Source organism: Liolophura sinensis, chromosome 10 (genome assembly GCF_032854445.1).
Source record: "Liolophura sinensis isolate JHLJ2023 chromosome 10, CUHK_Ljap_v2, whole genome shotgun sequence".
In the NCBI taxonomy this organism is placed as follows: Eukaryota; Metazoa; Mollusca; class Polyplacophora; order Chitonida; family Chitonidae; genus Liolophura; species Liolophura sinensis.
In genome coordinates this window covers 14,024,216-14,050,634 of record NC_088304.1, presented here as the reverse complement: position 1 = coordinate 14,050,634, position 26,419 = coordinate 14,024,216, and the positions used below count along the sequence as shown (strand labels likewise).

General features: G+C 39.7%; 1 protein-coding gene across 1 annotated transcript; it reads right to left on the bottom strand.

Moving 5' to 3' along the window:
• Positions 1-21,134, bottom strand: LOC135476911 (solute carrier family 13 member 4-like). Its single transcript, XM_064757056.1, has 12 exons — positions 21,027-21,134; positions 17,903-18,052; positions 16,046-16,161; positions 13,464-13,591; positions 9,562-9,628; positions 8,364-8,498; positions 6,770-6,871; positions 4,633-4,737; positions 2,425-2,522; positions 1,121-1,236; positions 620-784; positions 1-220 (listed from the first exon to the last, which is right to left on the bottom strand). Exons 1-12 carry the CDS (start codon positions 21,132-21,134, stop codon positions 14-16), a joined length of 1,497 nt encoding a protein of 498 aa, XP_064613126.1. The 3' UTR covers positions 1-13.
• Between the last annotated feature and the right edge of the window lie 5,285 nt (positions 21,135-26,419).

Genomic DNA, 26,419 nt, shown 5'->3' with positions numbered 1-26,419 from the left:
TCCTCGGATATGTTCAGAGCCCAAGGATACCACGCCCTCTTAACGGCACATCAGAGGGTCGAGCTTTCATCAGAATACCTACCATGTCTTTTATCTTCAAAGATCCCAAAGAATAAGCGATTGCATTGGGTGGTGTCGAAATTGGCATCATGAATGCAAAGTTTGTCGATATTGCCATCGGGAAGGCCAGAGCTAGAGGATCATGACCAGCTTGTATAGCCTGGAATATGTGATAAATATAGCATGTGTTAAACATTCAGCACTATTCCGAGCCAGGCTTCATGTAACAGGTCGCTCGTAATGCTGCCTCACTGAAAAACTTTCCCTCCTGTTTAAAAATAAACAATCAAAGAAAGGAAATCACAGCACCGAGTGTAGAATTTAATTCCATGCTGTTTGTTTGACTATAACGAGCTACTTAGTTGAGTACATGGAAAAGTACGTGATTCGGAAATGAAGAATTTTGACTAATAAAGTCACTCCCGTGACATTTTTTGAAAACTTTAACGATACATGTGGTCGTTAGATCTAGTGCTAATTTTACCTGTGATGACGTTTAAAATTCACTAAAATTTGGGGGGAAAAGTTATAATCAAGCTGAAAAACAAACAGAACTTACCAATTCGGATACTATCGGCAACAATGTAACAAGTGTGGCAGTACTGCTTATGATTTCCGTGAGGAAAATGACAATAGTAGTCACAACCAGGGTCAACACCCAGAGTTCCATGCCACTGAATATTTCACTAAAGGTTTCTTGGACAAGGTCCATGAGTCCAGAGACCTAAATAAAAACAGTGATTTGCAATAAAAGAGAGGAGAAAACACAAAAGTATAATGAACAGGCAAAATGGACGTTCCAATGATGTTGGAAAGACGCATAGAATGTTCTTGGTGAATGAATGAATCAGTGTTCAAATCGTGAACCATGCTTCCAAAGTTAATCAAAATACATTTATGTATTTTTTCAGCTGCCCTTTGATTGCAACTGTTCATGCATCCAACGTGGCGATCTATTCAACACGATGAATTTACAGCCCCTACCCACTGGGTTAAGGGAAATGAGACACTTTTATGAAGCAAAGTGCCAAAAGCTCCATGCGACATCCAATGAACTTACCTCACAGGCTTTCGTCACAGCAAACCCCGCCCCGATCAATAGTATTATATACCAAGGCAGACTCTTGTTAACGTCCGACCAAGACAGTAATGGTGCAAACCGATTATTGCTCTTGTCTACAATTTAAAAAAATATATATATTAATTTTCAGGAACTACTTAGAATGATACTATTTTAACTGAGATGAAAAATGTCAAAATTATTGACGACAAATTTCAATCTAATTCTAACCAAAATTTAAAAACTGAAAACTGATTCTGCACAGATTTTTTCTTATATTTCTAAAAGTAAAAGAATTAACCGAACTCAAATATTTGAGCTCTGTAGGGACTATGTTGACTGGACTTGATGACGTCAGGACCAATGACGTCATAGTAAAGTCTCAGCGTGCATCCAAGAAGCGTGTGGGTACTTTGAGTACATACCAGACTGTAAAGAGCAGGGCCAACGGAACAGAATTCTGTTAATTTAGGTAAACATTACAGAGAGAAATGAATTGCAATGATGTGATAAGACCTAAAAATTCCAATACCTGCCCACAAAGTCAACTTCAGAATTCAAATATATGACCTCTTTGCATTCTGCACGCTGGGGATTGTTTAGAAAGAAATATATTTCAGACAGATTTTTCAGTATGTGTCTTGTGAAGATTTACGTGCGACCGGAGAGGAAGTCAACATGAGGTGGACTTGAACTCACAGCGCTTGCTTTGGTGAGAAAACACTAACACATCGGCCGCGGATGCTCCTAACTGTGTATAACAGGTGTACAGGTACACATTCAGTGTAGCAAATCTACACAGGCGCATAAATGTGTGCTTTAATGTGTTTCGACGAATAGATAACAGACACATCTTTGTGTACTACAAATTACATGTTTACCTAATTGTGTACACTGAGAGTTCCACTATTAAACAACTCTGAGTGGTTAACGTGCAATTACCCAGGGGCCTCTCACCAATGCAGCCGCTGTGAGTTTCAGGTCATGGTTTCCGCCCTCGGTCGTACGGCAAAGTCTGGCATATGGTTACGCCATGGTATTTGCGACTGGCGTAACGTTACGACTGTTTTGAGAAGCAGCCCCCAGCTCATTCCGGCTTCCTTTCCTGTCGTACGTGGAAAAGTCTTGCAGCAACCTGTGGATGATCGTTGGTTTACCCCGGGTCCGCCCTGTTTCCTCCCAAAACAATGCTGGACACCATCGTATAAGTGAAATATTCTTGAGTATGGCGAAAAACACCAATCAAATAAAAAAGTAAATAAATAAGCCACCATATGTGACAGGTTACACTTCGAGTACAGCACCTTTGCCTTTACGTCGCAGAAGTTCCAATGGCGATTTAGCGGGAATAATGAACATCAGAGTCAGTATTAATATGGCTGGTCCCGCCGCGCCAACAAACCTATATGGAAAAAAACATAAGTTTTCTGTAGATTTCCAAGTTAGAGTACCACGTACCACTCACCTCACACCTCATTACGTCGCATGTTCACAGTAATGCACCTCTGTCTACTTCTCCCATACACGACCCGAACAACTACGTCGCATAATCACAGTAATGCACCTCGATCCACTTCGCCCATACACCACCCGCCCCATTACGTCGCATAATCACAGTAATGCACCTCGATCCACTTCGCCCATACACCACCCGCCCCATTACGTCGCATAATCACAGTAATGCACCTCGATCCACTTCGCCCATACACCACCCGCCCCATCACGTCGCATAATCACAGTAATGCACCTCGATCTATTTCGCCCATACACCACCCGCCTCATCACGTCCCATGGTCACAGTAATGCACCTCGATCTATTTCGCCCATACACCACCCGCCCCATTACGTCGCATAATCACAGTAATGCACCTCGATCTACTTCGCCCATACACCACCCGCCCCAATACGTCGCATGGTCACAGTAATGCACCTCGATCTACTTCGCCCATATACCACCCGCCCCATTACGTCGCATGTTCACAGTAATGAACCTCGATCTACTTCGCCCATACACCACCCGCCCCATCACGTCGCATGTTCACAGTAATGCACCTCGATCTACTTCGCCCATACACCACCCGCCTCATCACGTCGCATGTTCACAGTAATGCACCTCGATCTACTTCGCCCATACACCACCCGCCTCAATACGTTGTACTGTCACAGTAATGCACCTCTATCTATTTCGTCTATATCACACGCCTCATTACGTCGCATGTTCACAGTAATGCACCTCGATCTACTTCGCCCATATACCACCCGCCCCATTACTTCGCATGTTCACAGTAATGAACCTCGATCTACTTCGCCCATACACCACCCGCCCCATCACGTCGCATGTTCACAGTAATGCACCTCGATCTACTTCGCCCATACACCACCCGCCTCATCACGTCGCATGTTCACAGTAATGCACCTCGATCTACTTCGCCCATACACCACCCGCCTCAATACGTTGTACTGTCACAGTAATGCACCTCTATCTATTTCGTCTATATCACACGCCTCATTACGTCGAATGTTCACAGTAATGCACCTCGATCTACTTCGCCTCCATTGCCCGCCTCATTACGTCGCATGGCTATAGCAATGCACCTCTATCTGCTTCGCCAACATCACTAGGCGGCTTCCACCATAGCGGTGGCTGTGAGTGTAAGCCTGGCCTAGGTGGGAAGGTCCCCAGCAACCTGCGGATGGTCTTGGCTTTGCCCTCTAGAACACCTATCACATATATAAAACAAATTTCGCCTACAACACGTCATAGTGGACCGGAACACCTAGCATAACTCAGGGTGTCATAACACACAACTTTCTTTTCATAGCATGAGCACAAAAAGTACTGTTGCATACTAGGAAATGAAAGGTCTTCATAGGTGGTATCTTAAAGGGATGAAAAATAGGCGCTGATTGTCTGACAGCGGAGATAGGATGTCCTGGCTTAAAGCTCGTAGCCTTGGTAACGCTTGTCACACCTAAAATTCAGGCGCCTGACCTATCTCTTACATTAGCCGATCAGCGACGATCCTGTATTCATGTAACTTTTGATCCGTCCCAAGACGATTACATGGGTGTCGCTTTAGGAGAAAATGGATTATCTCATTTTTGAGAGGAGGGGTGGAAGGGTGGACGGGCTACCATAGTTCCGCTTCTTCTCATCACTCAGGTTTCATTTTTAATATTCAATCCATTCACGTACTGAAAACAAAGTATTTATTTAGTTACTTATTTATTTGATTGGTGTTTTACGCCGTACTCAAGAATATTTCACTTATACCACGGCGGCCAGCATTATGATGGGAGGAAACCGGGCTGTGCCTGGGGGAAACCCACGACCATCCGCAGGTTGCTGGCAGACCTTCCCACGTACGGCCGGAGAGGAAGCCAGCATGAGCTGGACTTGAACTCACAGCGACCGCATTGGCGAGAGACTCCTGGGTCATTACGCTGCGCCAGCGTGCTAACCAACTGAGCCACGGAGGCCCCGAAAACAAAGTATAAAATGGAATTCCTACCCAGGTTTAAACCACGAGTCCCAGCCTTTGGTAAAGTACAAATCTTCTGTGATGAAGAGAATCATCATGGACAGCATCATAATCATCACGAGGATTTCTGGATAACTGTAAATAACGGGAAAATAGCTCATTTCCATCATCAAAGCCTACATCTCGATTATGTAAAAAAAAAAATGCGCATGTAGTTTAATAAATGTACATAATTACTGTATAATGATTAGCCTTTGCAGAAATTCGTATATGACTAAATTCATAACATAAGAGTGAAATTATATTGTGTCCATTTCAATGATCCACCCGCGGACAATGTCAATTCTCGTTATCCACCAAGGCTGATGTTCACTTAATAAAATGAATGATTATGGCTTAACGCCACATCGGCAGTATTTCAGCCACATGGTGGCGATGTTCACTTAATAATGACATCCTTCGATATGCTCAGCTGAGGTGAATAATGAAAGTCGCTTGCTAAAGTGTTTTGTCTATTATGCGAGAGCTTTTTTGCTAAGTACACTGTATTTAGTCAAATTTGCGAGTGCTTATTTAATCGATTAACTGATTGATTGATTGCTTAATTTATTATTTAAGCATGTATGCAGTGGAAACAGTTACATTGTATTACAAAACAGTCAGTCGTGTATGTACATGTAATACATTATTAGTTTAAAAAAATGTAATACATTATTAGTTTAAAAAACCATGTAATACATTATTAGTTTTTAAAAAAATGTAATACATTATTAGTTTTAAAAGAAATGACAGTAAAACGTACATAAAGGTCATAGCTTTTTCTATCCCATTCAAGAACAGTAAACACAGGAATAACTGACAGGCTGAGGCTTAAATTTTAAAACAGAATTATAAAAATAGTGTATATCACTTCCCTATCACTTCATTATGTTACGACCCAAACTGCCTGTATTATAAAGAGATGGCTTGTTCGAAATACACGACAGTTTAGCCACACAAAAAAGTAACCAAAACTAGCAGATTTTATTTTACAACAATTTATTAGCTTAACAAGAACAGATAATAGGACTTATACAAATATTAAAGTACTTAAGTTTAACAAGAAAGGATAGCAGTATCTATACAAATACTAAGGCACTTACGGTGTCAAGTCCAAACATACGCATATATTCCACAATATATATGCCACACAGGCATAAATGCTCAGAGGCAAATTCACAAGATGGAAAATCCACAGTATAACTGAGTGTATGACGAAATATACACAAAATTCCACAGACAGGGTCTGTGTACTAATAAGCACCGTGTATACAAGAGCACAAATTAAACATACACGTTCAGACTGAACAAGTGCTCGGTGGAGATAGGATATAACAAAGCCAGAGGCTATAGAAACACCAAAATTCAGCACAAAAGGCCTACTAATGTAACACACAGTGAAAGCATCCAAAACTCTCAATAATTCTCCTTTCTCCTATCTCTTTTCTCTCCCTTCTCTCGTAGGTCTTATATAGCCTGGTGGAATTTTCCAGAATAAGAAAATTCCTGAACACTTGATGTAAACAAACAGGCACCGAACTGAGCGCATTCTGGAATATTCTAAGGTAGATTATGTGTGCTTAGTTTACCGAACTATGCAATGTTTAAACAGTGACAAAATAGTCCACATGTAAACTGCAATATCGTAAGAAGGAAAAATGTTGTAACAGAAGTAGGACTTGGATTGAACTCATCTTAGAGTTGTTGGTAGCCCATTGCATAGCAAAGGACCCGTGGTCTTGAATAAGAAAATTGGGACGGATTTGCTTTGTATAAAGGTTTAGAGGACTGCCTCGTGAGTGATAAGGGTTAAAACCCTCTTAACAGACAAGAAAACATAGAAATGATGGAAATATCGGATAAAAGAGCGTGTAAATCTATTTGCAAATACAGTCTTAAATTTTCTTTCAGGAGAAAGGCTATTTGAAATATCTTTGTATGGTGAGTAAATGGGACTATCTCCATGCAGAGATATAAATGTATGCCAAGAGGTATTCCCTCATAACCATCATACAAAAATTATTTTCAAATGTCTTTTTTCTGATTCCAGAAAAATCGAAAAAATATTTAAGATCATATTTATAACTAACTTTTCAAACTCTTTCATCTGAAGCTTTAAATAACTCACGTGACTGAACCCAACTTTTTATACTCGTCCCTGAGATACTCCTTTAATCGTTTTTCTGCATTTTCCATCTCAGCGGTCATTCTGGACCTCCGGCAAAGACCTCTATAAGTACAAGCAAGAAGACAAAATGACTAATAGGGCAGAAATACATGCGACCGAAAAACACGCAAGTCAGACAGAGTGACTAACAGGACCGAAAAACGCTCAAAAAGACAGAGTGACTAACAGGGTCGAAATGCAAGCAAAAAGGTGAAGTGACTAACAGGACAGAAAGTTACATGCAAGAACACAGAGTGACTAACAGGACCGAAATACACGCAAAAAGATAGTGACCAAAAGGGTCGAAAAGCGTGCAAGAAGACAGAGTGACTAACAGGACCGAAAAGCGTTCAAAAAGACAGAGTAACTAATAGGGTCGAAATGCAAGCAAAAAGGCGAAGTGACTAACAGGACAGAAAGTTACATGCAAAAAGACAGAGTGACTAATATGACCGAAATACACGCAAAAAGATAGTGACTAAGAGGGTCGAAGTGCAAGCAAAAAGGCCAAGTGACTAACAGGACAGAAAGTTACATGCAAAAAGACAGAGTGACCAACAGGTTCGAAATGCAAGCAAAAAGGCAAAGTGACTAACACGGGGAAAATTTACACTTAAGGAGAAAAAGTGACTGAAAGGACAGAAATTTACGTGCAAGAAGACAGTGACTAATACATATAGGGCCGAAAAGCATGCAAGAACAAAAGCTGACTAACAGGGCAGATATAGACATGCAAGTCGACAATGTGACTAACAAGGCAGAAATTACACGCAAGAAGACAATGTGACTAATAGTATTGCAATGCACCCAACAAGACAAATTGACTAACAGGACCGAAATTAAATACATGCAAGAAAACAGAGTGACTAACAGGGCCGAAATTTATAAGTTACATGTAAGAAAACAGAGTGACTAACAAGGCCGAAATTTATATGTTACATGCAAGAAAACAGAGTGACTAACAGGGCCGAAATTTATATGTTATATGCAAGAAGTCAAAATTACATGCCAGGATACAAAAATGAGTATAAAGGCCTAAATTAATGTAATACAACAATGTGACTAACAGGATAAAAATTACATGCAAAAATACAAAGTGACTTAATGGGCCGAAATGCATTTAAGATGACAATGTGACAAATAGGGTCGAAGTACATGAAAGAAGACAATGTGAAAATCGTCGAAATGCACGCAAGAAGAAAAAGTGACTAACAGGGCCGAAAAACATGCAAGACGACAGAGTGACTAACGGAATTTACATTGTAAAATACTTACTTTCCTCGAAGAAATAAGATGACGTACCAAACCCAAGCCAGGAATATTAGAATAACACAAATTGGACCAGCGTATACAAGCCATCCGACGAACGACAACTTGGAAGAAATACCGTAAGGCTCATAAATCCTGGAAGCAAAAAAATAAACATCTTGGTATTTTATTATACTAATCAGTATTCACCGCACTACTATGATTGGAAATCATATAATGGGAAAGTGGCATTCATCCCTCTACAGTTTATATACTTCTGTTAATTCGTTTGTATGCTTTCACTTACTGCTCGATCAGCGCCAGAGAGACAAAGTTAGACGGGTGTCCCGTTAATATGGTTGTGGAGCCAATCGAAGTGCCGTGAGAAATGCAGAGACTAAACGCCTTGTACAACCGTTTGACCTCGTCCTGATGCTCACTGCTGTAAAGCAAAAAGTTGCAACATTATACCCTTTAAAAAAGAAAAGATCCAAGTTCACTTGGGTCGGCTGTTTTTTTCACCTCACGCTTTCATAAATAGCGAGGATATTAATTATTGTCCATCCGTCCGTCCGTCCGTCCGTTTGTCTGTCATGACTTGCCTTCAGTGCATTAACTCGTTTAAGAATTGCCACATATCGATAAAAATTCTATGTCCAGACTAACTTTATAAAACCTTATAGTCTGAGAACCAGTCCACTCCGTGCTTAACTTGCACATTTAACATAAGATTTCACAATATATTAATTTATAATACAAATATATATTTTAACATAAGATTTCACAATATATTAATTTATAATACAATTATATATATATATATACATGTATATATATATATATATAATTGTATTATAAATTAATATATTGTGAAATCTTATGTTAAAATATCTTACATTTATATTTATATAAGGGATGCTATTTGCCAAACGCAATGTTTCTATCGTAAGAAAAAAATTCATAATCGGCATCCATAAAAGCATTGATGGAGTAGTATTTAAGCCCTAATATCTAAGTATTTGTCGTAGGCAAGAGATTTACACATCAGCATTTCGTTTCTATTTCACACATTATGGCATGCCACTGCTTGTATATGTCTGAGGTGATTGTCATTCTAAAATGATAACATATGCGAACCTGTTAATCATAATGTCATGTCTTGATATCACGTACTGAACAATCATTGGCGACAATTTGTCACCTTTAATCAGTTCTAAAATATATGGTCAACGTTTCATCATTTTTCTTAAATATTCGCCAATTGTCCATGTTTATTTTTTCAAATATTAGCAGAATGTAATCACTTTTTTAAAATATTGGTAACATCTCATCAATTCACAAATAATGATATCGCTTCATCAATTGTTACATAATTGAAAAATTTCATCTCATTAAAAAAAATAATGGTAATATTTCATCGTGGTTTTCTATATTTTCCGCTCTTTATTAGGTTAATCTAAGTCAGGAGACCATATAAAGCAATCAATCCTGAAGAAGAATCTTACTCCGTAATAGTTGCACCCGAATCATTCTCCTCGTCTTCGCTGTTTTCATTTTCCTCCGTCTTCCTTTCTACAACAACATGTTTAAGAATGCATGTATGTATGTATCCCTGGGTTTTTATGTCGTACTTAGCGATTTTCCATTCATATGGAGACGAGGAGACACTTGGTGTGGTTATATATATATATATATATATATATATATTATATATATATATATATATATATATATATATATATATATATATATATATATATATATTGTGTTTCTAGTGGCAGGAAGAGTTCATGAGAGTTCCAAAGTGCTCCAGCCGCTGAAGTATCATGCCCAAGACACCAGACATGACACCCCACCCAGTCACAGTATACCGAAACCGAGCCAACCAGTCCTGTTTCCTTTCAACGCTCAACGACAAAGCAGGCGGCAATAAAAGGCATTGTTGAAGTATTCGGTATGAAAGTACCCGGAACATGTTTAAAGGCAAAGAAAAAGGTAAAACGAAGTATGTATCAGATGAAAGACCATTAAAAACTGTCCGGGAAAATAGCTTGGTTTCTTTTTTTTTTCAACCTAGTAAAATATATTTGAACATTTTATTCTATGGTGATAGATTCTGACCACATTGCGACAAGTGACGTCACATAAGGTTTTTTCAGCTTACTTGACATAAAACTGTTACATTTTATCATTCAAAATACATAAACATATAGATCTATGAATGCACTCGCCGCATTGAACATGTTTAAGAATGTCAAGTATCTAGCTGGACAGTTTTTAATGGTCTTTCATGTGACGTATACTTCATTTTAGTGTTATCTTTACCTTTAAGATGTGATCAGGGGAGACAATGGAGAGTTGGTAATGAAAGTGATTGTCTCCCCCCTTCTCTCGGAACTCTTTTTTTTTTTTTCATTTTGTTAACATGATTTATTTGATTGGTGTTTTACGCCGTACTCAAGAATATTTCACTTATACGACGGCGGCCAGCATTATGGTGGGAGGAAACCGGGCAGAGGGAGAAACCCACGACCATCCGCAGGTTGCTGCCAGACCTTCCCACTTACGACCGGAGATTGTTAACATGAACTAAATTGGTTCTTGTCAGTGCCTTGAGACATTTTTCACATTTTTACCGCTCAGATATCCTTGAATGCAATTTTCATGCATGTTTGTATATGAAAGTAGCCCTAAAAAAGAGACCCTGAACATCTTCTGATCTGCTCAAATGTAAGATGATGAGTTCAGAGGCAAGAAGATGAAAAAAAAAAACAGCTCTTAGCTGCCCTAAATAACCACAGTTCTTTGTCTTTTAGTTCTTTTCATTCAAAATTCCTGTTGGTGTGGTTTTTGTGTGAAGTTGTTGATGATTGCGAAACTGAAGCTGTGAATATTATAAAGCCCTGGACAAACAGCGTAGATGTAATTGACACTGCAGAGGTCACTGACACTGCAAAGGTCACTTACATTAAAATTCCAGCTTTAACTTTATGTATTTGAACAAAGATCTATGTCAGCAAAATTTAGTATTATCTAAATCCACAGATTCTGGCCTTTCGTACCTGGAATTCGTCCCCAAACCATATTATCTGGGATTTCCCAAGCTCAGAATAGCTCACACGTATCCAAACAACAGAACATAATTAAAGACGTACAGCATAGAGAGTAAAATCCAACAACTTTTTAAACCATTTTCAAAATGCAGTGTGATGTACACCTCTACCCTACAAGGAATGAAAGACCAAATCTCCACAGACCATTCACAAGAACTATCCCATCGCTATATTCCATCCATGCGAAAGGCCCTTGAGAATGGAACAAACTCATCAAATATCCCAATATCAACTCTTTTTTTCTTTTTAAAAATAAATCAAAAATTATCAACTCATGAATATTATGGAATCAGATTTCTAGCGACAAACTAACTTATATCGTATCACCATCAGCCAGCCTTGTATCTTGTCATATCCGTACTTATATGCATGTCTAGCTTTTCTTCTCTAATTATACTTACTGTATGCATGTGTATGAAGGGACAGAACAAGTCAAACCGGGCTTGATTCCCGCCTTGCAGTCATTTAAACATTTGTTTATAATCTTAATTGTTTATGTTAATATATTATATCTTTGCATACATCTGTATTCTGACTGTTGGTAAATAATCAAACAAACAAATAAACAGCAACGATAGTGTCATAGCTGGCAAACTGTCACACGTAACCGGTTAAATACGTCCTCTTGTCAGTTTATCTCAGTAACGGTTTTATTCAAGCTGTTCATGTAAAATGTACAAAACGAAGCAAATTTCATTCCTCCCCCCCCCCCCCCCACCCCCACTCCACACACACACACACCAGCCCTAGCACCATGGCTTTAGCAGAAATAGGTTTAAAAAAACGCAATGACATTAATTGCAATTTATTAGACGCCACTGTTCTGGGATTACTCAAAATGGCGTGTTGTCATCACATTTAACATAGCATTAACAATAGCATTAAAACAATGCATAGGGATATACTAAGAATAAAACATAAATATACGTGAGTGAGTGAGTGAAAGTTTTAACGTCGCTTTCAACAATATTTCAGTTTTATCGCGACAATAAAACGTCAAGTAGTCGATCTACTACGGATAATTCATTTACTATTCAGTCAAAAAGGACACCAGAAGTCACATAACAAACACAGACGGTAGTTTAAAATTACAGCTTTCCTGCCATACCAATGGCAGAGAGAAAGTCAAAAATAGTATCACTTTCTACAGACATAAATATACGTATTGACATTGGAAAGGTGTTAAGTGTGACACATATCATAGTTCTGCCTTCGGGTGTTTTCTGTTAGTATCCCGATTGCAAACCTTCCTTTGTCCAGCAGGCTGGAGACATTCCTTTCGTGCGCAGATTGGAGATTTTCCTTGGCGTGCATATTTGAGATTTTCCTTTGATTCACAGATTGGAAACCCTTTCCAAGGTTTGTATTTTAATACCTTCCCTTTGGTGTTTAGACTGGATACCTTCCTTTGGTCTGCAGATTGGATATCTTCCTTTGATTCTCAGACTGAAAGCCCTTTCCAAGGTTTGTATTTTGAATACCTTCCCTTTGGTGTTTAGACTGGATACCTTCTTTTGGTGTGCGGGCTGGACTCGTTTCTTTGATATTCAGTTTGGAGCTCCATTTGAGCCAATCGGAAAATTTCATTTTTTGTACAGAACAGAAGGATCTGAGTATATTCCATCGGTTTGAAACGGTGGAAATCTTCATTTGGTTTACACGCGCTAGCGCAGCGAAATGACCCAGGAGTCTCTCACCAATGCGGTCGCTGTGAGTTCAAGTCCAGCTCATACTGGCTTCCTCTCCGGCCATACGTGGGAAGGTTTGTCAGCAACCTGCGGATGGCCGTGGGTTTCCCCCGGGCTGTGCCCGGTTTCCTCCCACCATAATCCTGGCCGCCGTCGTATAAGTGAAATATTCTTAAGTACGGCGTAAAACACCAATCAAATAAATAAATAAATCATTTGGTTTACAGACTGAACGATTCTTTTCGTGTGTTTGTTAAAAGCCACCATTTAGTGTGCGGATAAGGAATCTTGTTTTTGGGTCAAGATTTAACTCCTTCCTTTCAAATTCCAGTCTGAATACTCCCCAGACCGGACGCTTTCCTTTGAATGCAGATTGCAAATATTCATTTGAACTGCTCACTGGATGCGTTAAAGTTTGTTGTCCACATGAATACTGTTCCTTGAATGCAGATTGGAGACATTCTTCGGTGTCCAGATTGAAGACTTTCCTTTAGCATGCCCCGCTTGTTCCCGTCAACATCGCGGCTTGAAATGCAACCAGGACGGACACAAATGGAAGGTTACGAATGAAAGAAATCATTGATATTGTCCAAATTGGACACTTACCTCTGGTAGATTGGACGCCTTCCAGTCTGTCAACAACACTGCGTACAATTGGAATCATGAGAACAGTCACCCCAGCCGTTATGAAAATGGACAGTACAGCAGTACAAACCATCATGCCCAGTATCAACCTACAGAGTAATTCAAAAATTGGCGAATCTCTCAAAAAATAAGTTGTTAATTTTAACAGAAAGTGTGTTGTCTGGGTAATGCGAGAATGTATTCTATTATTATGTGTATAATACAACACCATGTCATATTCAACATAATATCATCTTAATATAATACAATTTCTATGTAAAATTAATAGAATTTGTGTGCTATCTTTAACAGAATGAGCAATGATAACAGAATACATTTTACCATCAAAGACAATGTGTAAAGTTTAAGTGTGTGGGAAGATCTGTCAGTAACCTGCGGATGGTGGGTTTCTCCCGGTTTCGTCTCACCAAAATGCTGGCTGCTGTCGTATAAGGAAATATTCTTGAGTACGGCGTAAAACATCAATCAAATAAATAAACAAAATGGATACTGTTACTCCTTCTACTGTGAAAATTAACGGTAGTGGTAGATAAACTACCATCCCCATCATTATTAAATGTTTTTAACATCAACATGCTTTTATGAACAGTAATAATTTGACCTGTACATTACTGACGGACAACGAGATTTCAAGACTAGAAAACTGCCTGCCTTCCCTGTATCAATGAAAACTGATTTCACTTAAACGACGACCGTTCTTTTTCATTTATCGTGTGTCTTGGTGATTAAGATACAATAATCTTCATAAATCTGCTTCTTGAAATAGAACTAATCAACGATTCTTAATGATTTCAGGGGGGAAATATTTATTTATTTGATTTTTGTTTTGCACTCAAAAAACATTATGGTGGGAGGTCATTGTGCCGCGCTATCACGCTTACCACCTCGATAACGGAGGCCCGGAAAGATATACGTGTGTCATAAGTCATGCGTCAAATCCAGTATGCAATCCACAGCATTTAATATTTAAAACAGGTTCAGATTTTTGTTACATAAAATATCATGTCTTTTATGATTTTATTGCAACTATGTTTATACATCCCCTATCCACGAGAATTAGGTACGTACTTGCAAAGCATAGCGCTATAGATTTTCCACGTTACGACTGTTGTAAGTTGTTACTGGTGGTATGTTTGGCAAGTTTAAGGAATTGTGAATGCAGTTGCTTAACAGAAAACATGTGATTTAGAAGTCTCTGCATAAATGTTTCATGACATAGATTGCAATCGTCCATGTTTGTACCCTCTCTAGCATATGTAACCAGGTGAAATTTGTATATAGATGTATCATGTGGGGTCCTTCTGCCATTCATAAGGCATAAGGCGTAAGTCCCACTGCCATTCATAAGGCATAAGTCTTACTGCCATTCATAAAGCATAAGGCGTAAGTCTTACTGCCATTCATAAGGCATAAGGGATAAGTCCCACTGCCATTCATATGGTAAAAGGCATAACTATAAGCGTCATGTCCGACATTCATATACCATTCGTAGTCCGTAAAAGGCGTTCCAAGTCGATAATCGGAATATCCACTTCCAAAACAACGTTTAACACTAGCTCCCAAAGACCAAGGTATGTAAGAAATTATACAAATGAGAACTAAAGCCGGTAACACACAAGAGAGAAGCGGTCATCAGTTTTCAATGATGCCGGACAGACAGTGGATATTCCAGGCATGAATCCCATATCAAAGTTCAAATTCGTAACACTGCCATTTATAAGGTATAAGGCATAAGTCCTACTGCCATTTGTAAGGCATTCTTATTGTTTACAAACTACATGATAAAAAAAACTTACAGCATACACAGTAGAACCAGAGCAGGAACTACAGTGTGATAATTGGTAAATGGTCACTTGCACGTAATTGATGAAATACAACCTTTTGTCAGTTTACCTCAATTAGTGTTTAATAAATGGCGCAAATATATTTAAATGGCTTTGTAAAGATCAGTTAATACGTATCTGACACCAAGAAAACTAATGGTGTTTTACGCCGTACTCAAGAATATTTCACTTATACGACAGTGGCCAGCATTATGGTGGGAGGAAACCGGTGGGAGGAAATCACGACAACCTGCAGGTTGCTGCCAGGCTTCCCCACGTCATGAATACTAATAGGAATGAATCAAGGTATTTATATGATTATTGTGATCGGTGTTTTACGCCGTGTTCAAGAATATTTCACTTATGCGACAGCGGCCAGCATTATGGTGGGAGGAAACCGGGCAGAGTCCGGCGGAAACCCACGACCATCCGCAGGTTGCTGGAGGACCTTCCCACGTACGGCCGGAGAGGAAGCCAACATGTGCTGGACTTGAACTCACAGCGACCGCCTCGGTGAGAGACTCCTGGGTCATTACGCTGTGCTAGCGCGCTAACCAACTGAGCCACGGAGGCCCCCGAATGAATCAAGGCACTACTGCTATTGGATTTACGCCTCAGGTGTACCTTGTTGCAAGCTTCCGTCGTCGTATAAATGGACACTTCTCGGTTATGGCGTCAAACAACAAACAAACAAAAAATAAAAAAATAACTGATACAAACCAATGTGGCTTTGTTCCGAAAAGTTTAAGGATTCCCAGCGCTATCCGATTGTGAAGACCCCAGCGCTCAACGGCAGCAATAATGCCAAATATCCCAATAAGCGTAACGGATGGGCTCTGTGGAAATGGAACAAAGCATAGACTGTCATATATTTGAGGGAAGCCTCCGAGACCGATGTGATTAGCGCGCCAGTGTGGCGCCATGACTCAAGAGTCTGTCACCCTGTGAGCTCGTGCTGACTTCCTCTCCGAAGGTACGTGAGAAGATCTGCTAGCAGGCTATGGATGATCATGGGTTTCCCCAGGGTTTTGCCCAGTTTCCTCCGACCACAATACTCGCCGTCGTTGTGTAAGTTAAGTATTCTTGAGCACGGCGTAAAACATCAATCAAATAAATAAATAGTCATGTATGTGAGTGCCGTTTAAAGGTGAAGTCAAAGATTTTTTACACGAAACTGAAGCTTATCAACGTAAATACATGGTTCGTAGTGATTGTGTTACAATTTTGTATCAGTTTGACCGGCCCCGATAGCACAGTTGGTAGCGCGTCAGCTTCTGGAGCGGTAGATCCAGAGTTAATCCTGGGTCGGGTCACACCTAATACCTTAAAAAAGAGGAAGTTGTAACGTCCTCGCTGGGCGTTCAGCATTAAGAGGATAGTGCAACGACTGGTTGACCCGTATCAGTATAATGGCTCGGGCGGGGCGCCTCACTTGCCTGCGTTAAGTCGTCTCAGTGAAACAGCACAAGATAAAAGAGCGGTGGAAATCCGTCCTGCAACAAGGCGGCATATTACATACATTCTAATGACCCCTTCGCCGTCATATGACTGAAAAATTGTTCAGTTCGACGTTAAACCCCAAGCGCTCACTCACTCAGTTCATTTTGTAGGTGTCTATCCTATTTGTAGATTATGTTTGGACAGATGCACTCGGACAAGACTACAATTTGTTAAACATGACATGAGTTGTGTCCCCTTTGATTTTAGAACGCCGTGACGTCAACTTGGTATGGTTCATTAATTTGATCGTCTACGTCACAAGAATTGCTACATTTTTACAACAATGAATGAAGGGCACCACCTCTGACGGCACAGCGTTCTAAAAACAAAGATAAGTAAGGCATGGAATTTTTTCTCACAACGTTAAATGGGACAATCGTCCTGATTTAAAAAAATACTTAATAAATTATGTTCACAAAGAAATAACAGGAGGAGCCTGTTGTCAATTTTTTTTTTTTTTTTTTTTTTTTTTTGGCAAAAATTGAAAGCGTTGCTGTTTACTTATAGATTTTTCTCTTATACTTGTATGATGCCCGTAATGTCTTATAGAAATAGGATATTGTATGTCATTCAGAATTCGGGGTAAGGCAGTTACAAAGGAGGAAAATCCGCATCCTGAACGTTACAAGTAACAGGATATTTACCCAAAAAGACACAATCGTTACATTTTAAATACTTTGACTTATCATTATTATTTGGGACTCTTGTGTGAATATGATGTTGATAAAGAATATAGGATATTGTATGTCACTCAGAATTCGGGGTAAGGCAGTTACAAAGGAGGAAAATCCGCATCCTGAACGTTACAAGTAACAAGATATTTACCCAAATAGACACAATCGTTACATTTTAAATACTTTGATTTATTATTATTATTATTTGGAACTCTTGTGTGAATATGATGTTGATAAAGAATAAATTATTAAAACATTGTAGGTTTTTATTTTTGCGACATTCACTTCTTTGCTGCATCTTTGCACCATGCCCTGGATTGTTTATGCGATCCAGGGCTGACTGTTTATTCCCCCGCCCCCAACTCCAGCCCAATCCCACACAAATATGGAATATTTAACTTACCTTGATGTACTCGCCACTAACTTGACCTGTTGTCAGCACACCCAAAACCGGAAACAGTAGGATGGGAAGCAATGCCGTTACGCCAAGAGGTAAAATTTCAAACGCCCAGAACACAATAACGATACCTACGCCATACCCACATCTTCCGGCCTTTGGAAGGAGATATTGTCATACAGTTAACAAACTCTCTCAAAAAATTCACCAGATCATAGCTAATTAGAAAACAGTAGGAAACAAACATTTGGTGTGATTTAAGCCTGTATAAAAATGAATGTGATAAAACAAGCTTTTAAATGAGCATGAAAGATTACAGCACAGAGAGTAAAACCAGAGATGAGACGACAGTGTGATGGGCGTACAATACAGAGAGTAAAACCAGAGCTGAGACGGCAGTGTGATGGACGTACAGCATAGAGAGTACAACCAGAGCTGAGACGACAGTGTGATGGACGTACAGCATAGAAAGTAAAACCAGAGCTGAGACGACAGTGTGATGGACGTACAACACAGAGAGTAAAACCAGAGCTGAGACGGCAGTGTGATGGATGTACAGCATAGAGAGTAAAGCCAAAGCTGAGACGGCAGTGTGATGGACGTACAACACAGAGAGTAAAACCAGAGATGAGACGGCAGTGTGATGGACGTACAACACAGAGAGTAAAACCAGAGCTGAGACGACAGTGTGATGGACGTACAACACGGAGAGTAAAACCAGAGCTGAGACGGCAGTGTGATGGATGTACAGCACGGAGAGTAAAACCAGAGCTGAGACGACAGTGTGATGGATGTACAACACGGAGAGTAAAACCAGAGCTGAGACGACAGTGTGATGGATGTACAGCATAGAGAGTAAAACCAGAGCTGAGATGGCAGTGTGATGGACGTACAACACAGAGAGTAAAACCAGAGCTGAGACGACAGTGTGATGGACGTACAACACAGAGAGTAAAACCAGAGCTGAGACGACAGTGTGATGGACGTACAGCATAGAGAGTAAAACCAGAGCTGAGACGACAGTGTGATGGACGTACAACACAGAGAGTAAAACCAGAGCTGAGACGACAGTGTGATGGACGTACAACACAGAGAGTAAAACCAGAGCTGAGACGGCAGTGTGATGGACGTACAACACAGAGAGTAAAACCAGAGCTGAGACGACAGTGTGATGGACGTACAACACAGAGAGTAAAACCAGAGCTGAGACGGCAGTGTGATGGACGTACAACACAGAAAGTAAAACCAGAGCTGAGACGACAGTGTGATGGACGTACAACACAGAGAGTAAAACCAGAGCTGAGACGACAATGTGATGGACGTACAACACAGAGAGTAAAACCAGAGCTGAGACGGCAGTGTGATGGACGTACAACACAGAGAGTAAAACCAGAGCTGAGACGGCAGTGTGATGGACGTACAACACAGAGAGTAAAACCAGAGCTGAGACGGCAGTGTGATGGACGTACAACACAGAGAGTAAAACCAGAGCTGAGACGACAGTGTGATGGACGTACAACACAGAGAGTAAAACCAGAGCTGAGACGGCAGTGTGATGGACGTACAACACAGAGAGTAAAACCAGAGCTGAGACGGCAGTGTGATGGACGTACAACACAGAGAGTAAAACCAGAGCTGAGACGGCAGTGTGATGGACGTACAACACAGAGAGTAAAACCAGAGCTGAGACGGCAGTGTGATGGACGTACAACACAGAGAGTAAAACCAGAGCTGAGACGGCAGTGTGATGGACGTACAACACAGAGAGTAAAACCAGAGCTGAGACGGCAGTGTGATGGACGTACAACACAGAGAGTAAAACCAGAGCTGAGACGACAGTGTGATGGCTGGCAAATAGTCACACGTAACCGGTGAAAGGCGCACTCTTCTGAATTATCTCAGTTAGGATTTTATTCTAAATATTCATGTGAATGGTAAAATAGTAACAACTTACACGTCCCCTTGCGCCATGCCTTACGCAGAATTAGGTAGGGAAAATGTAGAGTTTAATTTCAATTTATTAGACGTTACTTGTCTATGATTCTTCAAATACCAAGTATTACATATCGATCCAACTAGTTTAGGAATTAAGGAAGAACAGATTTCAAAATTCCTTGCTTTCTAAATAGCCACACGTGTCATGGTAGAAAGGGGCGTAACTCGGCTGTCATAATGTTGTAATTCTGACCATGACTATGGCTCTTTTAATTTACAATATTACTTCAACAAACAATGGAAGCTCGAATTACAGACCAGCAAAATGCAGTAAGCGGATTTGGGGCGTTCCGATTATTGTCAGTACACGCAGTTCAAACTTTGTCGCAACCCCTATTGAAATAAATTACCCCTGTTGAAACAATTACTTCAACAGGGGTATTATATATAAATTATATATAAATATTCCACACCTTTGTAATATTATAATTTCAAAGGCATTATCTCTCTAACTGATAGAATATCACGTGTTCAAAATATAAGAAAGTGTTTTATTTTCTACAAATATTTTGAGCTGTTGGTGACCTTTCCACGACGCATTAGTGGCATTGGTGAGGGGTGGCTTAAATATTACTGAAAATCCTGCTTTACGGTAGTTCATATTTATATATATTTTGCCTGAACAAGTAGAACTAGGGTGGATTATAATAGGAAATAGCTATTTTTCCCGTAATTTTGGGCACAGAGCTATGTTCTTCAAGTAGGCCAAAAATATTTGACAGTATTACATATATTCTAATCCTTGCCCATTCCCTGGTCCCCAAAAATATTTCAATATTATTTCATTTGGGGTTGCCACTGAAACCCCTTTTGAAGTAATTGTTTCAATAGGGATGTACCTTCACATATCCTAGTTCGAGAGAGACTCGAACTGAATGAGATGTCGTCATGCAATTCGAGCATTTTAGCCATTTTGTGGGGCATTTATAGATTTATCATTTAGTACATAAACAGTCAGAATAAAAGCCCTAAATGAGGTAAATTGACAAGAGGCCGTATTTCACCGGTTACATGCGACCATTTAGCAATTATCATATTGTCGTCGCTGTTCTGATTTTACCCTCTATACCGTATGTCCTTTGCTATAGCATATCGATTTGATCCATTCCATGAGGCTTATGGAAATTAAACTTACATCCCCCTCGACTTCGTAGAGAATGGGCAGAAGAAGAATTGGGGTCAAGATGGACATTATAACCGTCTTCATGTCCAGTATGGTCAGCAGAACCTTCTTGATCTTCATGGTTGATGGTTTACTATGCAGATCGTCCGTCCAGTGTGGAAAAGGTCACCTGAGCAACGAAAATCACAATTGGTTGTATGGTGAACGGGGACCTTGAAAGCAAAATTCCCAGCAAAAACACACGTGGTGATATTATCCAAAATAGTGTTTAACGTGATGTTATGAAATCCTTTGCAATGAACGCTGAAGGCAAGATCACTTGAAAAATTCTGTTTATTAACAATAATCAAAACAAAGAGTGTTTAAAGTGATGTCAAACAGAGCCATTGACGGGAGGACAGTTCAGATATCCTTTGCAACAAAAGCTATATGATCTAAATGAAGTTGAAACCAAAACCTCAATGACGGTATGACTACAAGTGCGCTGAAACTAAAATTGTAATATATCCCAAGGTTGATAAAAGCAAAATCAAACCAAAACCAACATTCAGATATGTCTAAAGAGTTATGAAGGTTACGTTAAACATGAAATGAGACATCAAATAAAACCCGCATTGCAATATGTGGAATGTTTCGTAAAAGTTAGGTGACACCTCAAGCAAATCCCATGACAGAGTGTGACTGGAAGGGTGATGAAAGTTAGGTGAAACCTCAAGTAAATCCCATTACAGGGTATGACTGGAAGAGTGATGAAAGTTAGGTGAAACCTCAAACAAATCCCATTACAGGGTATGACTGGAAGGGTGATGAAAGTTAGGTGAAACCTCAAGTAAATCCCATTACAGGGTATGACTGGAAGAGTGATGAAAGTTAGGTGAAACCTCAAGTAAATCCCATTACAGGGTATGACTGGAAGAGTGATGAAAGTTAGGTGAAACCTCAAACAAATCCCATTACAGGGTATGACTGGAAGAGTGATGAAAGCTAGGTGGAACCTCAAACAAATCCCATTACAGGGTATGACTGGAAGAGTGATGAAAGCTAGGTAAACCTCAAACAAATCCCATGACAGGTTGTGACTGGAAGGATGATGAAAGTTAGGTGAAACCTCAAACAAATCCCATTACAAGGTATGACTGGAAGAGTGATGAAAGCTAGGTGGAACCTCAAACAAATCCCATGACAGCGTATGCCTTGAAGAGTGATGAAAGCTAGGTAAAAACTCAAACAAATCCCATGACAGGGTATGACTGAAAGAGTGATGAAAGCTAGGTAAAACTTCAAACAAATCCCGTTACAAGGTATGACTGGAAGAGTGATGAAAGTTAGGTGAAACTTCAAACAAATCCCATGACAGAGTGTGACTGGAAGAAAGATGAAAGTTAGGTGAAACTTCAAACAAACCCCATGACAGGGTGTGACTGGAAGAGTGATGAAAGTTAGGTAAAAACTCAAACAAATCCCATTACAAGGTATGACTGGAAGAGTGATGAAAGTTAGGTGAAACCTCAAACAAATCCCATGACAGAGTGTGACTGGAAGGGTGATGAAAGTTAGATGAAACCTCAAACAAATCCCATGACAGGGTGTGACTGGAAGGGGGATGAAAGTTAGGTGAAACCTCAAACAAATCCCATTATAGGGTATGACTGGAAGAGTGATGAAAGCTAGGTGGAACCTCAAACAAATCCCGTGACAGCGTATGACTGAAAGAGTGATGAAAACTAGATAAAAACTCAAACAAATCCCATAACAGTGTGTGACTGAAAGGGTGATGAAAGCCAGATGAAACCTCAAACAAATCCCATGACAGGTTATAACTGAAAGAGTGATGAAAGCTAGGTAAAACCTCAAACAAATCCCATGACAGAGTGTGACTGGAAGGGTGATGAAAGTTAGGTGAAACCTCAAACAAATCCCATGACAGGGTGTGACTGGAAGGGTGATGAAAGTTAGGTGAAACCTCAAACAAATCCCATTACAGGGTATGACTGGAAGAAAGATGAAAGTTAGGTGAAACCTCAAACAAATCCCATGACGGGGTATGACTGGAAGAGTGATGAAAGTTAGGTGAAACCTCAAACAAATCCCATGAGAGAATATGACTGGAAGAGTGATGAAAGTTAGATTAAACCAGAAACATTTCCCATGACAGGGTATGACCGGAAGGATGATGAAACGTTTAATTTCAAACAAATCCCGTGACAGGGTATGACTGGAAGGATGCTGAAAGGTTAAACTTGAAACAAATTCCATAAGAGAGTATTGCTGGAAAGGTAATGAAAGTTAGGTTAAACCTGAAACATTTCCCATGACAGGATGTGACTGGAAAGGTGATGAAAAAGGTAGGTCGACATCAACTAAAATTATTTTGGAGATATAGCCCGAAGAATAACGAAAGCTATGTTAACCCATATCATAGCTGACAGCACACAAAGAATATTGAAAGTAATGTTGTCCTCTCTTGGCCTTAAGAGATCTGATGGTTTGAAATATGTACATAAGTTTGATATGACACATATAATGTGTCAGAAATAAAAAAAAATAAGCCAGATAATGGGTGGCGGAAATGTAAGGGGCCTGAGTAAACCACCACCTTTACCCAAATAGCTGAGAAAATTTCTGATCTCTGTTTTACATCGACATATAGTTTTCTTTTTATTTTGGAAAGGCTGTCACGTGTTTCGTTTTTAAATATTGTATTATAGTTTTTTTTTATTTGTTTTACCGGAAAGGTGCCTGACGTACATTTTCCCCGTTTGTGTACGTTATATAACCTGCACTGTAATTCAGTCGAGCGTTCTCAAGGCTTCTGTGTTTGTGAGTTTCGTGTCATTGTACATAGGATACTCATCCTCGAAATATGTATCGGTGTTGTAAACATGTTTACGATCAAACCATCCAGAATTCTCTTTACTTTACTCTATAAATATGAGCGACGGAGTTGTGAAGCTCGAAGTCATTTACTTAAATCCACTTGAGGGCAGTCATTTACACAAATCCACCTGAGAGCAGTCATATTTACTGTCATCTACTGTGATGGGTTTTACCGGGTTCGGAGACATCGGCTTTCACGCCATTCGACATTCGTCATTTGTGCTCCATTTTCTGTACGCAGCACCTCTTGAGATTGTGTTTGGCCACTGGCTGATGTTCTGAGACGTTATTTTGGAGCTGGTATCCCTCATTTTCTCTTTGTGCGGTTACGTAGAATTCATCCTCGTTTGCCCTGAAAGTGACTTTGTGTGCATTTCCGAGTAGTGAAACATAGATCGCCAGCTCTGCGTCACGGACGCCGTCCGCCCTGAGAAGTTACACCTTCGCACGCACTTAGGGACCAACCATCGTCAGCGTGCCGTGCCCACTGCAGATTGTGACTTATTGTGACTGTCATCCTTCGATTGGAGAATTCCTCTTAACTGCAGATTCTGCATTTAGGTAGACAGACTCGCCTGTGGAAGCCGGAATATTTCATCCGGATTCGGACGCTGTCGTCAGTAAGAGACTATATATTTATGTAATTATTTGTATTGTTTTGTGTATTATTGTCAGTTGTATTATTTGTCTATTTTGTTCAAATATATGTACTGAACTTATTTAAACGTCTTCGTGTTTTTTTTTTGTTTGACCTTGTGAGAGGCCTATCGCTGATGTGAGAGTTGAACAAGCCTGCTGTTTCTCATCTTTACTCTCCGATAGTGGTACCCTTACAAAAGCATAACTTAACTTTTGCGCCTGTCTGTTAAAGAATAGCGGTATCCGGGAGGACGTATGTCAAGAGGATAGTTTGAAATGTCAAACGTGCTGAAGCATGCTAAATAAAATACATATTAGAGACAAAACTTTTTCATGTTAACTCCAACATTGGCCTTTTATGTACATTTAAAAGGCCAAAGTCTTACTGCCGAATCTGATATTAGTGTATACATGTGAAGGACAGGAACCTATAGCCGTGTTCACACTATTAGGCCTTTTATATACATTTAAAAGGCCAAAGTCTTACTGCCGAATCTGATATTAGTGTATACATGTGAAGGACAGGAACCTATAGCCGTGTTCACACTATTAGGCCTTTTATGTACATTTAAAAGGCTAAAGTCTTACTGCTGAATCTGATATTAGTGTATACATGTGAAGGACAGGAACCTATAGCCGTGTTCACACTATTAGGCCTTTTATGTACATTTAAAAGGCTAAAGTCTTACTGCCGAATCTGATATTAGTGTATACATGTGAAGGACAGGAACCTATAGCCGTGTTCACACTATTAGGCCTTTTATGTACATTTAAAAGGCTAAAGTCTTACTGCTGAATCTGATATTAGTGTATACATGTGAAGGACAGGAACCTATAGCCGTGTTCACACTATTAGGCCTTTTATGTACATTTAAAAGGCTAAAGTCTTACTGCCGAATCTGATATTAGTGTATACATGTGAAGGACAGGAACCTATAGCCGTGTTCACACTATTAGGCCTTTTATGTACATTTAAAAGGCTAAAGTCTTACTGCTGAATCTGATATTAGTGTATACATGTGAAGGACAGGAACCTATAGCCGTGTTCACACTATTAGGCCTTTTATGTACATTTAAAAGGCTAAAGTCTTACTGCTGAATCTGATATTAGTGTATACATGTGAAGGACAGGAACCTATAGCCGTGTTCACACTATTAGGCCTTTTATGTACATTTAAAAGGCTAAAGTCTTACTGCTGAATCTGATATTAGTGTATACATGTGAAGGGCAGGAACCTTAAGCCGTGTTCACACTATTAGGCCTTTTATGTACATTTAAAAGGCTAAAGTCTTACTGCTGAATCTGATATTAGTGTATACATGTGAAGGGCAGGAACCTTAAGCCGTGTCCACTCTATTAGGTGTATTCTTTTGTCTCGTTGATTGGACAAATGGAATGAAAAAAGGTAAAGTTTATTTCTTAAACCGTGTGCTGGCGATGCAATTTGTCGAATGCTAAAATCGCATAAAATAACGCATGCCCCATGGTCATTCAACTTATTGAATTCGACTGGCTAACTCGACAATCGTAACGTGTGCATGCATCGCATCAATATTGGTATAAACATTATATAGATATGGATAAAAGTAGGTATAGGTCTGGATTACTTACCCCTGCTGAGTTACGTTCTCTTTGCCAGTAAACGCTTGCTTATCAAATATTGAAATCTAAGGCATCGGCAATGTACAAATCCATCCAGTTGAAATCGGTACAAAGAAAAGGACTATAGCATGCAAGCACCCTCAAACGCTAACACACACCTTGTAGTCGGGATATATAAGGTAAAAGAAACCAAAGGGGACGTCACTCTATACATTTCTAACTAAACAAATACAAAAAGGTATATAGAAATGTATGTATGTCCATGGTGTATGCCAGCCCGCACGTC